Source organism: Phacochoerus africanus, chromosome 9 (genome assembly GCF_016906955.1).
Source record: "Phacochoerus africanus isolate WHEZ1 chromosome 9, ROS_Pafr_v1, whole genome shotgun sequence".
NCBI lineage: Eukaryota > Metazoa > Chordata > Mammalia > Artiodactyla > Suidae > Phacochoerus > Phacochoerus africanus.
The window spans coordinates 62,263,388-62,278,493 of record NC_062552.1 but is presented as its reverse complement, the minus strand read 5'-3'; the positions used below and the strand labels follow the sequence as shown (position 1 = coordinate 62,278,493).

General features: G+C 44.4%; 1 protein-coding gene across 5 annotated transcripts in view; it reads right to left on the bottom strand.

Moving 5' to 3' along the window:
- The window catches only part of LOC125136089 (GRAM domain-containing protein 2A-like), a 42,435-nt gene extending 27,406 nt beyond the window's left edge, over positions 1-15,029 (bottom strand). For 2 of the 5 annotated variants that reach the window (XR_007137107.1, XM_047796718.1), the window contains exon 1: positions 14,327-15,029. Coding sequence is in view for 3 of the 5 variants with exons in the window: in XM_047796718.1 (XP_047652674.1) it covers positions 14,327-14,367 (41 nt within the window). In the remaining 2 variants the exon portion in view is untranslated. The remainder of the gene's footprint in view (positions 1-14,326) is intronic. The other 3 variants (XM_047796720.1, XM_047796719.1, XM_047796721.1) reach the window with 3 other exon arrangements.
- Between the last annotated feature and the right edge of the window lie 77 nt (positions 15,030-15,106).

Sequence of the window (15,106 nt, the reverse complement as noted above, 5' to 3'; positions counted from 1 at the left end):
GCTCAGATCCTGCATTGCTGTGGCTGTGGCATAGGGTGGCAGCTACAGCTCTGATTTGACCCCTAACCTGGGAGCTTCCATGTGCTGTGGATGTGGCCCTTAAGAGAAAAAAAAAAAAATGGGCAGAAGATCTAAATACACAATTCTCCAAAGAAGACTTACAGATGGCCAAAAAACACATGAAAAGATTCTCAAAATCACTAATTATTAGAGAAATGCAAATCAAAACTACTGTGAGGTCCTACCTTACACCAGCCAGAATGGCCATCATCAAAAAGTCTATAAACAATAAATGCTGGAGAAAGTATGGAGAAAAGGGAACCCTCTTACACTGTTGGTGGTAGGAATGTAAATTGGTGCAACTGCTATGGAAAACAGTATGGAGATTCCTCAATAAACTAAAAACAGAATTACCATTACCATTTGATCTAGTAATCCCACTCCTGGGCAACTATCCAGAGAAAACCATGACTCGAAAAGACACATGTACTCCAATGTTCATAGCAGCACGATATACAATAGTCAAGACATGGAAGCAACCTAAATGTCCATTGACAGAGGAGTGGATAAAGAAGATGTGGTACATATATACAATGGAATATTACTCAGCCATAAAAAGGAATGAAATAATGTCATTTGCAGCAGCATGGATGGACCTAGAAATGGACCTAGAAATTATCATGCTAAGTGAAGTTAGACAGTGAGACACAAATGCCATATGCTATCACTTACATGGGTAATCTAAAAAAAAAAAGGGGGGGGGATACAATGAAGTTATATGCAAAACAGAAACTGACTCATAGACTTTGTGAAACTTATGGTTACCAAAGGACACAGATTGGTGGGGGGAAGGATGGGCTGGGGGTTTAGGATGGAAATGTAAAATTGGGTTACACAACTATAAATATAATAACATTCATTGAAAAAAATGGTGCAATTGCTTTGGAAAGCAGTTTGGTGGTTCCTCAAATTCTTAAACACAGAGTTACAATATGACCCAGCAATTCTATCTCTGGGTATGTACCCAAGAGGACTGAAAATATATGTCCACACAATATCTTTTTTTTCTTTGTTTTCTTTTTTAAGGCCGTACCCGAGGCATATGGAAGTGCCTGGGCTAGGGGTCAAATTGGAGCTGCAGCTGCTGGCCTACACCACAGCCACAGCAACTCCGGATCCAAGCCACATCTGCAACCTATGCCACAGCTTGTGGCAAACACAGATCCTTATCCCACTGAGCAACGCCAGGGATTGAACCCACATCCTCACGGACACTACATCTGGTTCTTAACCCACTAAGCCACAACAGGAATTCCATCTCCACAATATCTTGTATACGAATACTCATAGCATTATGATTATTACTATAATGCCCCCCAAATGGAAACAACCCAAATACCTACCAACTGATGAAATGGACAAACAAAATGTGGACAAAATTTTATAATTCAACCATAAAAGGAATATACTATCGACACACGTTACAACATGAATGAAGCTTAAAGACACTCTAAAGGAAAAGACAGTCACAGAAGACCAAGTATCATATGATTCCACGTGGAAGAAATGTCCAGAACTGGCAAATCCTCAGAGAAGGAGAGTCATTGCCAGGGGCTGGAGGGAGAGGGGAATGGGAAATGACTAATGTGCACAGGTTTTCTTTCTAGGGTGATGAAATTGTTCTGGAATTAGACAGTGATCATGGCCACACAACTTTGTGAATACCTAAAAGACAACTGAATGGCACACTTTAAAAGGGTGACTTTTATGGTGTGTGCATGGTATCTGGATGATGAGGATGGGAAAGGGGAAAGGGAAGGAGAAGGAGAGTAGTCTGGGGTCTCAAGGACCCTAACATTTACAGGCTGTGTAGAGGAAGAGGAGTCCTCTAAGGAGATTAGGAGAAAGTGGTCCAAGAGGTAGGAAGAAAACTGGGTGTTGTCATGGAAGACAAAGGAGTGCTTCAAAAAGGAGGAATGGGAAAGCAGTGAAGTTCGCTGAGAGGCCAGGTAGGAGGAGGATGAAAGGCAGTTACCAACTTTAGCAACAAGGAGAGGATCTGCAACTTTAGCCAGGACCCTATGGTGCAGTAGTTTTGGGGGGGGGGGAGGTGTCTGAATTCAGACTTTAAAGTCTGCCCCTCCTTCCTGCCTCCCACGCTGGTGACTGCATCTCAGGGACAGACAGTGAGGACAGGCCTCTGAGCCCAAGAGGAGGTGCTGCTGCGCACAGCTGAAAGCCCAGGCCACCGGCCAGCTCAGCGCCTCACCAACCTCAGATCCTGCCTTCCTCCCAGTGAAGGACCGTGGCAATTCTGGGGGATGGGAAGGAGAAGGGACTGCTCCTCCCTCTCCTGGTCCCCTGAGGGGTGTGTCTGCGGTCGGGAGGGAGGGGTGGTGCCCTTGCCCGTAGCCTCTCCCGTGGACGAGCCTTCCCCTGCCATCCTCACCGGACGCTCCTCCTCAGCCCCTGATACGTCTCTGCCTCAGCCCAGGAACCACAAGTCTATTTTCTGTGCCTGCCTTTGGAAGGACTGGAAAGCCCAGAGCCACCAGTGCAGAGAAGGCAGCCACACCCAGAATTCCAGCACCACACTTAGCGCCCCATGCCAAAGAGTCTGCCCCGCCACCCACTACGGCTTGGTGGGGGCTGGCGGGTGCTTAGGCAGAAGAGCAAACACTTGCACAGACTCTGGGGCTGTTGAAGTGCAACTGTCGCGCCTGTCCCTCCTGCTCCCTGAAAAGGAAGCCCAGGCCCCGATTGAGAACCAAACCCAGTAGCTGACCCGTATTTGGGGCATCCCAGGCATGGTCCAGCTCTGCGAACTGCCGCAGGCTCCAACTACCTCGAAACCCTCAGGCGCGTTCGAGTGAGCGATGAACTACTCCTAAAGAGCTCACTGGGTCCTGGGACCTCTTCCTCCAGAGAAAACCCCAGATTGTCTAATAGTGGAAAACCCCTAGGAATGCCTGTGTATACCACTACAATTCAACATTATTCTGGAAGTTCTAGCCACTGCACAAAGACATGGGGAAAAAATGGTTCATGTATTAAAAAGAGATGATTATTATTTGAAAGATGGTAACATATATACTAGCTAGAGGACATATAATCAACTGGAAAATCATAAGACAGTGGCATGCATACTCTTCCATTCGGGTACTGGACTAGGCAGCTGTGATGAGAATACACATATAATACACTCTTGCAAAGTTAATTGCTACTCTAGTGGTTACAATATGAACATAAAAACCAACAGTTTATCAGTAGACCTGCAATAAGGTTATAAAATATAACTAGGGAAAAAATTCCATTCATATGGCCACAACTCATATACCTGAGAATAAACTTTTAATATGTAGAAAATCTATGAGAAGAAAACCACAGACATTTTCTGAATGATGTAAGATGTGAATAAATGGAGAGAGAAACTCTGTTCTTGAGTGGGAAGATTGAGAGCTTTAAAGAAGCAAATTTATCCCAAATTGCATGCAGAGGCTTTGCCCCACCAAAAGTCTGAACAGATGACAAAGCTAGAGCAATTAAACTTACTACTTCAAGAAACATTAATATGTCAATAAAACAGAAGAGGGAGTCTAGAACATGAGCTAGGGGTATCTGAGATTTTTATACAATAAAGAAGCTGTTTCAAATACATACATGAAGAATGGACTGTGCAATAAATGGTATTGGGCAATTGGTTACCTCACATCATTCACAGAAGTAAATTCCAAATAGACTAAATAACCAAGTATTTTATAAATCAATTAAGAACTAAAACTAAAATAGAGGAGAACATTATATCAGGAAAAGTATTTCTAAACAAAATATAAAATGCAGAGCACAGGAGTTCCCATCATGGCACAGTGGAAAAAAATCCGACTAGGAACCATGAGGTTCTGGGTTCAATCCCTGGCCTCGCTCAGTGAGTAAAGGATCTGGCGTTGCTGTGGCTGTGGTGTAGGCCAGCAGCTGTAGCTCCGACTGGACCTCTAGCTTGGGAACCTCCATATGCCATGGCCCTAAAAAGCAAAAAAAAAAAAAAAATGCAGAGCACAAAAAAAAAAATTTAATTGCCTAAAAATTAAAATCCTTTGTATACCAAAATTTAAATTAACAAAGGATTGGTGTTTTTAACCTGCAATGAGTTCATCCAAGTCAATAAGAAAAAGATAATCTAGTAGCTACCTGAGTAAGGAATATGAACAGGCAAGTCACAAGAGAAGAAATCTGTCTCTTGCCTGTCTTATTGGTAAACATTAAAAAATTATGGTGCTCATCCCACTCCTGGGCATCTACCCAGAGAAAACCATGACTCAAAAAGACACATGTACTCCAGTGTTCACTGCAGCACTATTTACAATAGGCAAGACATGGAAACAACCTAAATGTCCATCGACAGAGGAGTGGATCAAGAAGATGTGGTACATATACACGGTGGAATATTACTCATCCATTAAAAGGAAGGAAATAATGGCATTTGCAGCAATGCGGATGGACCTAGAAATTATCATGCTAAGTGAAGTCAGTCAGACCATGAGACACCAACATCAAATGCTATCACTTACATGTAGAATCTAAAAAGGACACAATGAACTTCTTTGCAGAACAGATACTGACTCATAGACTTTGAAAAACTTATGGTTTCCAAATGAGACCAGTTGGGGCTGAGGGTTTGGGATGGAAATGGTATAAAATTTGGTTGTGATGATTGTTGTACACCTATAAATGTAATAAAATTCACTGAGTAATTTTAAAAATTATAGTGCTCAAAATTACCAAGGGCTCAGAAAATAAGCATCCAGACTGAAAACTGAGTTAATCTTTCTGGCATGTATCAAATGCCTTAAGAAATGCAAATTCATTGATCTCAAAACTCCACCTCATGGAATATGGTATAAGGAAATAAATGGACAAGTAGGCAAAAATTTATATTCATGTGGCTAACAATTACTAGGAAAAAAGGTAGAAATACCAAACAATATTTTATCAGTACAATAGATTCCTATGCAATTGACTAAAAGAATATAGCTGCGTGTGTTAATATGGAAAAAAGTTCAAAATGTGTTATTAAAAAGTAGGTACAAGTTAGTAACTAAAATAGAATCCATTTATAAAATTTAAAAACCTATATCAAACAGTAATGATTATATCTCAGGGGAGAATTATGGGGTGATTTTCACTCTCAATGATTTCTGTTTTGTTTGAATTTTTTTGTTTTTACCATTTTTTAAAGTTTTATTGAGGAGTTCCCATCGTGGCTCAGCGGTAAACAAATCTGACTAGGAACCATGAGGTTTCAGTTTCGATCCCTGGTCTTGCTCGGTGGGTTAAGGATCCAGCATTGCCGTGAGCTGTGGTGCAGATCGAAGATGCTGCTTGGATCCCGCGTTTCTGTGGCTCTGGCATAGGCCGGTGGCTACAGCTCCAATTCGAGCCCTAGCCTGGGAACGTCCATATGCCGTGGGTGCGGCCCTAAAAAGACCAAAAAAAATTTTTTTAAATAATTAAAAAAATAAACACAGGGTTTATTTAACCTGGTACCTACTGCATAGCCCATGACCATATATGAAAAAAAAAAAAAAAGGAAAAAACAAAACAAAACAAAACAAAGATTGTTCACCGAAGTGTATTTAGAAGAGGAAAAAACAAAACAAAAAGCAACTGTGGTGCAATGAGATCAGTGGTGTCTTGGGAGCCCTGGGACACAGGTTTGATCCCCAGCCCCACACAGTGGCTTAAGGATCAGGGGTTGCCACAGCCGTGGCTTAGATCGCAGCTGCGGCTCAGATCTGATCACTGGGAACTCCATATGGTGAGGTGGCCAAAAAAGAAAAAAAGAAAAAACAGGCATGAACAAATTATGGTTAATTCACAGAATGAAAGGCCTTATAACTATTAAAATGATATTTATCAAGTTATTTAATAAAACTGATTACTAAAAATAAGTTTATTAACATGAAGGGTAGCATTATATAACACTGGAAACAGCATTATGTAGAATGGCATGAGTAATAAAATATAAGTGGGAAGGATGCTTATCAAAATCCTAACACTATTTTTCTCCACAAGTTGGGATTTTGGATGTTTATTTTCTTCTTTATACTTTGCTGTATATACTTTGCCTAAATTTTATCATCACAATAAACAATTTTCACTTGGTAAAAGAATGAAAAGGAAAAAGGAAAAGGATACAGGAAAAAAAAACAAAAAACCTTGTTCCAAGGGTATCCAAATATTAACTAATATTAACTAATAGACACCTCTGAAATTCCAGACGTCTAAAACCTCATGCTTCTTATATAAAAATCACCAGATTCCAACAGTAAAAGAAACCTTGATTTTTTTTTTTTCTTTTCCGTTTTAGGGCCGAACCTAGCCTACGGAGGTTCCCAGACTAGGGGTCGAATCAGAGCTGCAGCTGCTGGCCTACACCACAGTCTCAGCAACTCGGGATCCAAAACATGTCTCCAACTTACACCACAGCCCATGGCAACGCTGGATCCCCAACCCAATGAGGGTGGCCAGAGATCAAATCTGCATCATCAAGGATACTAGTTGGATTCATTTCCACTCTGCCACATGGGAACTCATGAAAGTTGATTTTAAAAATGAACTTTAGGGAGTTCCTTGTGTGGCTCAGTGGTAACAAACCTGACTAGTATCCATGAGGACACAAGTTGATCCCTGGCCTCACCCAGTGGGTAAAGGATCTAGCGTTACCATGAGCTGTAGTGTAGGCTGGCAGCTATAGCTCTGACTTGACCCCTAGCCTGGGAACTTCCATATGATATTGGTGCAGCACTAAAAAGCAAAATAAAAATAAATAAAAATGAACTTCGCCAAATTTCCACATGTGATAAAACTGCACAAAACTAAACAAATGCACACACGCAAATGAGTATACATAAAAGTGGAGAAATCTGAGTAAGCTCAATGGATTATCTCAGGGTCAATGGGTGGGAGAAACTGGGTGAAAGGTACATAAGATCTCTGTATTATTTCGTACAATTGCATGTGAAGCTACAATTAACTAAAATTTTTTAAATTTCATTTTTTTAAAAAAATGAACCTTGCACCTTGAATAGGAAAACAGACCAAGCTTTTCTTAAAGCTGAGGCTTCATCATCAGAGAAGTCTTGTCTCAGATTCTCAAAGTTGGAGACACTGTAGGGAAGCTAATTTTTGGTGAACATCTACTGTGTCCCAGGTCATTACAACCTGAGAATCTCTGAAGTGAGCCAGATGTGACTCTGTTTTATGGATGAAGGAATGGAGCCAGTAGTAATTCAGCAGTAAGTTATGGAGCAAGGATTTGAATCCAGGTCTTTCTAAAAAGCTCCGGCTCTTCCTATTATTCTATCACAGTAACTACATACCTGAGAGTAACTTAAAAGGAAAAAAAGTATTGAGTGTTATCTATATCAACGTATTTAGTGTGAGGAAATAAATATTTGAGTGGGTGAAAAAAAAGGTGGAGTTTCAATTAGGCACAAGGAATTTCAATATGTGTGCCTACCTGGCAGTACCATCCCTTAGGGACATCACTGCAACCCTGATTATTACAGAGTTCTTTCCAACACCCAATGAAGCTTACTCTATCTACTGCTCCTTCACCAAAGAACAAACCTTTGACATCACGTTCCTTTCTTGATAAAACCAGCTCTGCACTGCTGGTGGGACCCATACAGAGTCAGGGCCATGACTACTCCTAATCTCTCTTCTCCTGGGTCAGATACTGCAAGACCGATTAGCTTTCCCACTTAATGCTTTTGCATGGGGCCAAATGGTTATTTCCAGTTCTCTCAAGTCTTCCTCCATCATTATGGACGCTGGCTGACAAACTAATGGAGCCTGGAGTCCAGGCAAGGGTTATAGTGCACCCTTGGAATTTTGGGCAGATTTGTCATGTCTTAATAAAGGGACATGTCTCTGGAAAGAGAATATTTCACTTTTATGAGATTTTTAATATAGACCATGACTCTCCAGATGATAGGAAATACAACTTTAGTTTGATCAGCAACAAAATGGGTTTGAAATATAAACTACAAAACTGGTGTCTTTAAAAAGTAAACACTCAGCTGGCAATGAACACCCCTGGTACTTGGATTATGGTGTCCAAATACAATTTCCCACTAAAAGGAACCAGTGCTCCTTAGATAAATGGCTGGTTCCAGATTTGGGGCAGGAAATACACAAATGAGCCTCAAATATCTAATCATACCAGAAAGCAAGGAAGCCATCAAAGACTGAGGTCATAGCACGAGTATTCAGGAGCCAACTTGAAGATTGGACAAAGATGGGACATAAGAATGGTGTCTACACTGGGCTTAAACACATCAAATATGTTTAAATCCATGAGATTTTAGTAATATCAAAATGATTCATTGGTCACCTTTGGTGAATACTATGTGAATCTCATTTTGAAAACTTGTAAGTAAAAAAGGAAAGAGTTGAGGATTTATTCTGCCTTTCTATGGTACTAGCTATACCTCAGGCTAACCAAATAGTTGAAGAAGGGTTTTTTGTTTGTTGGCTTTTTAGGGCCGTACCATTGGCAGATGCAAGTTTCCAGGCTAGGGGTCAAGTCGAAGCTGCAGCTACTGACCTATGCCACAGCCACAACAACTCAGTATCCAAGCCCCATCTTTTTTTTTTTTTTTTTTTTGTCTTTTTGCTATTTCTTTGGGCCGCTCCCACGGCATATGGAGGTTCCCAGGCTAGGGGTCCAATCGGAGCTGTAGCCACCGGCCTACACCAGAGCCACAGCAACGCGGGATCCGAGCCGCGTCTGCAACCTACACCACAGCTCACGGCAACGCCGGATCGTTAACCCACTGAGCAAGGGCAGGGACCGAACCCACAACCTCATGGTTCCTAGTCGGATTCGTTAACCACTGCGCCACGACGGGAACTCCGGATATTTCTTTCATAAAAAGTTTCAAGCTACTAAATAATTACAGAGTAATAGAATTAGAGTAAGACTCTTTTTTAATCCCTAATGAAATAATAGGTCTGCATGAAATAACCATCAATGGCTGCTAACATCCCCTAAAGATAAATAACCAGACCTTATGTGCTTCCTCAAGTGCTCATTACCTCCTGAATCCAACCAACCTCTAGATCCAACAGCCCATTTATAGGAAATACAGGAGTCAGAGGAACATTTCCAACAATAATAGCAAACTGGAAAATGGTTTAGGAAAAATAACCCGTTTTTTCCCCAACAAATAAATTGCAAGAAAAAAGAAGACACGGAAGGGGAACTTAGAGATTATAAAATATTATAGAGATATAGATATACAGATTCAATGTTTCAGCCAGTTATATAAACCTCATTTGGATCCTTATTAAAAATTTTTAGGAGTTCTCATTGTGGCTCAGCGGTAATGAATCTGACTAATATCCATGAGGATGTGGGTTCCATCCCTGGTCTCACTCATTGGGTTAATGACCTGGTGTTGCCGTGAGCTGTGGTGTAGGTCACAAACACGGCTCAGACCTGGCGTGGCTGTGGTGCAGGCCACCAGCTGTAGCTCTGATTCGTCCTCTAGCCAGGGAACTTCTATACACCACAGGCGTGGCCCTACAAAATAAAAACAAGAACAAACAAAAATTTTAAATGGCACGAAAACATTTATGAGATGATGGGGGACCTTTAAATGCCGGCTAGCTATCTGATGATTTGAAAGAGTTATTATTTTTTAGGTGTGAAATGGTACTGTAGTTATATTTTTTAAAGATCTTATCTTTTGGAGTTCCCGTCATGGCTCAGTGGTTAACAAATCTGAATCTGACTAGGAACCATGAGGTTGTGGGTTTGATCCCTGGCTGCACTCAGAGAGTTGAGTATCCAGCATTGCTGTGAGCTATGGCATAGGTCACAGATGCAGCTTGGATCTGGTGTTGCTATGGCTGTGGCATAGGCTGGCAGCTATAGCTCCGATTGGACCCCTAGCCTGGGAACCTCCATATGCCCTAGGTGCAGCCCTAGAAAAAGACAAAAAGACTTAAAAAAAAAAATCTTATCTTTTATAGATACACACTGAAATAGTTGTGGATGAAATAATATATCTTAGATTTGCTTCAAAATAATCCAGGAGTGATGGAGAAAGGAGGCCCATGATTTGATAATTGCTGCAGCTGGGTAAGGGGCACATGCTGCTTTTTGTACTATTCTCTCCTTTTGTACGTGTGGGAAATTCTCCACAACAAAAAGACTCAACAATTAAATATAGAAACATTTTTCAATTTGTTTGGTAATCAAGGGAGCCATATGAATATCAATTCTGAGATACTACCTCTGGGTTATTCTGGGTTATTTTAGAATAAAATTTCTGAGTAGTCCTTCAAAATTCAAAAATTATTATTATTATTATTATTAGATGAAGGAAAGTGCAGCGTTTATTGCAGGGCACAAGCAAGGAATGCAGGCAGCTCACGCTCAAAAGGCCTGAACTCCCTGATGGCTTTCAGGGAAAGTTTTTTTTTTAATTCAATGAATTTTATTACATTTATAATTATACAATGATCATCACAACCCAATTTTATAGCATTTTAATCCCAAAAAATTATTTTAAAATAACATTTTGTGTGGCCCTGGTGATTATGGCCAAGTTTCCAATAATTTGATTAACGTCAACGCATATTACAAATATTTAATTAAAAAAAAGAAACACTGGAGTTTCCTTGTGGTGCAGCAGGTTAAGGATCTGGCATTTTCACTGCTGTGATATGGGTTCAATTCCTGGCCCAGGAAGTTTCACACGCCACGGATGCAGCCAAATTATATATGTGTGTAATTTTTTTTACTATAGAAGAGGAAGTGAGAAAAACACTCTTACAACCAGTCACAGCTGTTTGCTCAGGCAACGCACTCATGCTGCTGCTCTGACCCTAAGTCAGTGAACAAAGGGACACCAATTAAATGAAGTACCAGTAGGATTCTGACAATCTTTTACTGTACTGTGATGTGCCAGTCAACACGTGAGCGGGAAAAGCAATTTGTGTCTGATTTTTTGTTTTCTTTTTAGGACCGCATCTGCAGCATATGGAAGTTCCCAGGCTAGGGGTTGAATCAGAGCTGTATCTGCCAGCCTACACCACAGCCACGGCAATGCCACATCCGAGCCCCTGAGTGAGGCCAGGGTTCAAACCTGCATCCTCATGGATACTAGTTGGGTTCTTAACCCGCTGAGCCACAACAGGAACTCCCATGTTTGATGTATATGCTTTTTAGTTAGTATTTTTTAAAAATAGCATCAGCCAAAAACCAATGTCCTATTAAAAATGAACAGTGTGGAGTTCCCGTCGTGGTGCAGTGGTTAACGAATCCGACTAGGAACCATGAGGTTGCGGGTTCGGTCCCTGCCCTTGCTCAGTGGGTTAACGATCCGGCGTTGCCGTGAGCTGTGGTGTAGGTTGCAGACGCGGCTCGGATCCCGCGTTGCTGTGGCTCTGGTGTAGGCCGGTGGCTACAGCTCCGATTCGACCCCTAGCCTGGGAACCTCCATATGCCGTGGGAGCGGCCCAAGAAATAGCAAAAACAACAACAACAAAAGACAAAAAAAAAAAAAATGAACAGTGTGATTTTAAACATCACCTGAGGAAACACTAATTTAGGACAAAGACTTAAAGACTGGTGCAACCTCCACAGGTTATTGAAACACTCCAGTTCTAAATCATGACCAAGCATTTCTGAACTAACGAAAATGTCTGGGAGTTCCCATATCATGGCTCAGTGATTAATGAATCTGACTAGGAACCATGAGGTTGCAGGTTCGATCCCTGGCCTCGCTCAGTGGGTTAAGGATCCAGTGTTGCCGTGAGCTGTGGTGTATGTCGAAGACGCAGCTCGGATCCCGTGTTGCTGTGGCTCTGGCATAGGCTGGTGGCAACAGCTCCGATTAGTCCCCTAGCCTGGTAACCTCCATACACCATGGGAGCGGCCCTAGAAAAGGCAAAAAGACAAAAGAAAAAAAAAAGAAAATGTCTGGTTGTGGTGGGGAGAAGGAACCAGCTTGCCCTGTAGACACTTATATTCATGGGAACAGGGATGCCCTGGGGAGGCAGGTACTTCTTAGTTACAAAGGAAGATCTGTTCCTAGGGCCTTCTGTCCTCCCCTTCCTCCTCCTTTTCCTACATTATTAAACAGCTGGGAAATTAATCAAAGCTTCAAAAGTTGGTGATAACAGGTGGTGAGAGAAGGATGCCCTGCAGCCCAGGCGAATAGCAGCACCATGGCCAAGACTGACTCCATGCCAGAACTACCCTTGTATAAGAGATAGCTGCAGAATTGGGGGGAGGGGAATTATTTTCACTTCTCAGGAAAGGAGAAAAGCAAATTATTTTCTGGTATCTAGACTCACACACTGGACACCAAAGTGGAATGCTGCATGGGTATGAATTCATGGGCTTTCCACAGGTAGTCATAGCAATGAAGCAGTTATGTAAGAGATAAAATACCTTCAGAAATCAAGGAGGAAACAGGCTAGTTGGCAGAATCACTGAATGACTGCCTGGGGAAGGCCTTTAAGGAGCCAGCAATCCAATCTCCTTACCTCATGATGGCAAAGCAGTGTGGGTACCTAACTTGTCCCAGGTCACAGCAAAATAGGAACTTCTGATGAGAGAGGCTCTTCACCTTGGTCTGATAAATATGGTATGTGGCATTCAAGGGCCACAACCTCACCAGGTTAAGGACTGGGAGGGGCCACCCAAGCAGGCACTTGAAAGAGCTTCAGGGAGTTTGGCTGGCATAGCCTATCTTGAGTAGTGCCAACCACAACATCAGGGGGTCCTCCTAGGTGGATAGATTGGCACACAGATCCTTCTGGTCTGCACTAAGGCTTCGAAGACTCACCTAAGCTCAGAAATTTCAAGCAACCAGTAACATCAAGGCATGGATAGGACCTTGGTTGTCCCCTCTAGGTTATTCAGAAAATTCTCCCAAAGGTAAGTTGGGAAAGAGAAGTTCGATTTGGTCCCAGCAGAAATGCTCCTGGAAGCTCAGTGGCAGCTTGTGGCAGCTTTGGGCTCTAAACCTGCCCATTTGCCCCAGAGATGCTTACTGTTGACTGGTCCTGTCAAACGACAGCCTCAGACCTGAGGGCAGCTGCCTGTGCAAACAGAGTACTGTGATAGGAGCATACTGGCCACCTCAGTGCAGGAGGGGAGGGACACCCTATCCTCCACTCCCTGCAACCCCAAAGTCTTCAGTCTGAAAGGAGCTGGACTTCAGAGCCATCTGGAGGTGTACATGAGGAAAAGGCAGGATTGTCAGGACAGTCTCTCATTCCCTAGAAGCCGAATTCCTCCAAGGATGGGTGGGGCAAGCAAAGCAAAGAAGGGCAAGTGCCAGCTGGGTAGATCTCCACCAGCCTCTCTGGGGACAGGACAGAGAGAGCCCTTAAACATTCCACTAGCTCCATATAGACTGGGCACTGGGCTCACACACTTTCACCCTATCTGCCCCAGTGCTAGCTGGCCAGGGGTGCCAGGCACCCTCCAGAGCTCAGGCTGTGGGGGTTGAGACCTGGGCAAAGGCAGGAATTTACAGGTTCATCCACTGGCTCTTTTTCCCAAAAACCTCTACCCCCAGGGCCCCAAGACCTCAGGGGACAGAGACCCCAATTCTTGGTGTCACCTGAAACGCCACCTCCCGCCTTCCCTGCCTCCCTGCCCCTTCCCTAGCTCCAAGTATTTTGCTTCCTCCGAGGGCGAGGGTGGAAGAGATCTTGAGGCTGAGAGACCGGCCCCAGCCCGCCCGACCTGGGCCGTCCTGACGCGCAGGTGCGGCCGTCGTGCTGGGACAGCTCCACGTTGCCTCCTGGGCAGCTCAGCGCCGCTACAATTGCACACCTGGTTAGGCGAGGAGAGAGGCTGACCCTTCCAAGGGCCAAAAGGGATGCCCCGGCCCTTGGGTGGGGGGCAGTCAGGACTTGGGGTCGATATGGCTGGGGAATGAATGAATGACCGACCAACGACGGCGGAGAAGGGTGGTGGTGGACCCTGGGAGGTACCCCGAGGAGGGTGACCTCCGCCTCCCTGAGGTCGCCCAGACGTGCCTCATCCCTCAGGGTCAGGGGGTGCAGCACGAAGCGCCGACAGACGGACATCCCGCCTCCACGCGAACACCTAGCAGCCCAGGAAGCGCTCGGGCCCGCGCAGCGCAGTTTTGGAGCTGAGCCCGCATTCCGGCGGCTGGGAAGTGCCTGCCCCGCGGGCAGAAAGCTCGGAAGCGCGGCGGCCGCCGGTCCAGTCGGACAGCGTCCCTTCGAGGCGGCCTCTGGGACCCCGCGCGGTCCGCGAGTCACAGACCCTTACCTGCAGGACTCCGCAGCCTCGCCTCTGCTCACGGCGGTCATCTCGGAGCCTCCAGGTCGGTGGAAACATCGCGGCTGGATTGAACACTCACCCACGATCTCCTCGGAGGACACGCCCCCGAACGCCCATTGGCTGCCCGTGCGGGGCGGGTCCAGCCCATTGGCAGTTCCTCCCTCTCTCCAGATCTAAGTGGGGTCCCAAGTTCTGCTCAGATCCTACGACTCGGTCCACCCGATTGTCCGTCTGGGTCTACTCTTCACAGCGAGGGCCTTGGGTGCCTGCTCCACGTTCTTCCTCTTTAGCCCATTAGCCTTGGAGCCCCAGGCCTCTGCAGCAACCAATTCCCGCCCGCCTCCAAAACCTCCCAAACCTAAGTTCCAGGGCAGTTTCAATTTCTCTTCACAATAGAAGAGGATATGAGTAGGGAACACCAGAGGGAATTTTGAACAAGAGTCGGATGTCGGATAGCTCCGGAGATGAAATGATTCATGTACTTTTCCCAGAGTTGGGGGCTTGGCAATCTCCCCAAACAGAACGCTTTCGGAGGTCTCTAGGGAGGGACCGCAGATGGCCAGAAATCAAGAGTAGGGCAGCACAGGTGAAGAGATCAGATTGGTGGGGATGTGGCAAACTGACCTTTGGGCCCTTTCCCTCAAATCCCCACCAGGAAAGGCTTGGTCCTTGGGACTGGTCTGGAGAAAAGGTGCAAGCCAGATGCAGTTTCATGCCCAGCCCTCTCCCCTCCCCTTGGCCCTGCTTTATTATGGAAGGTGGGCGTTA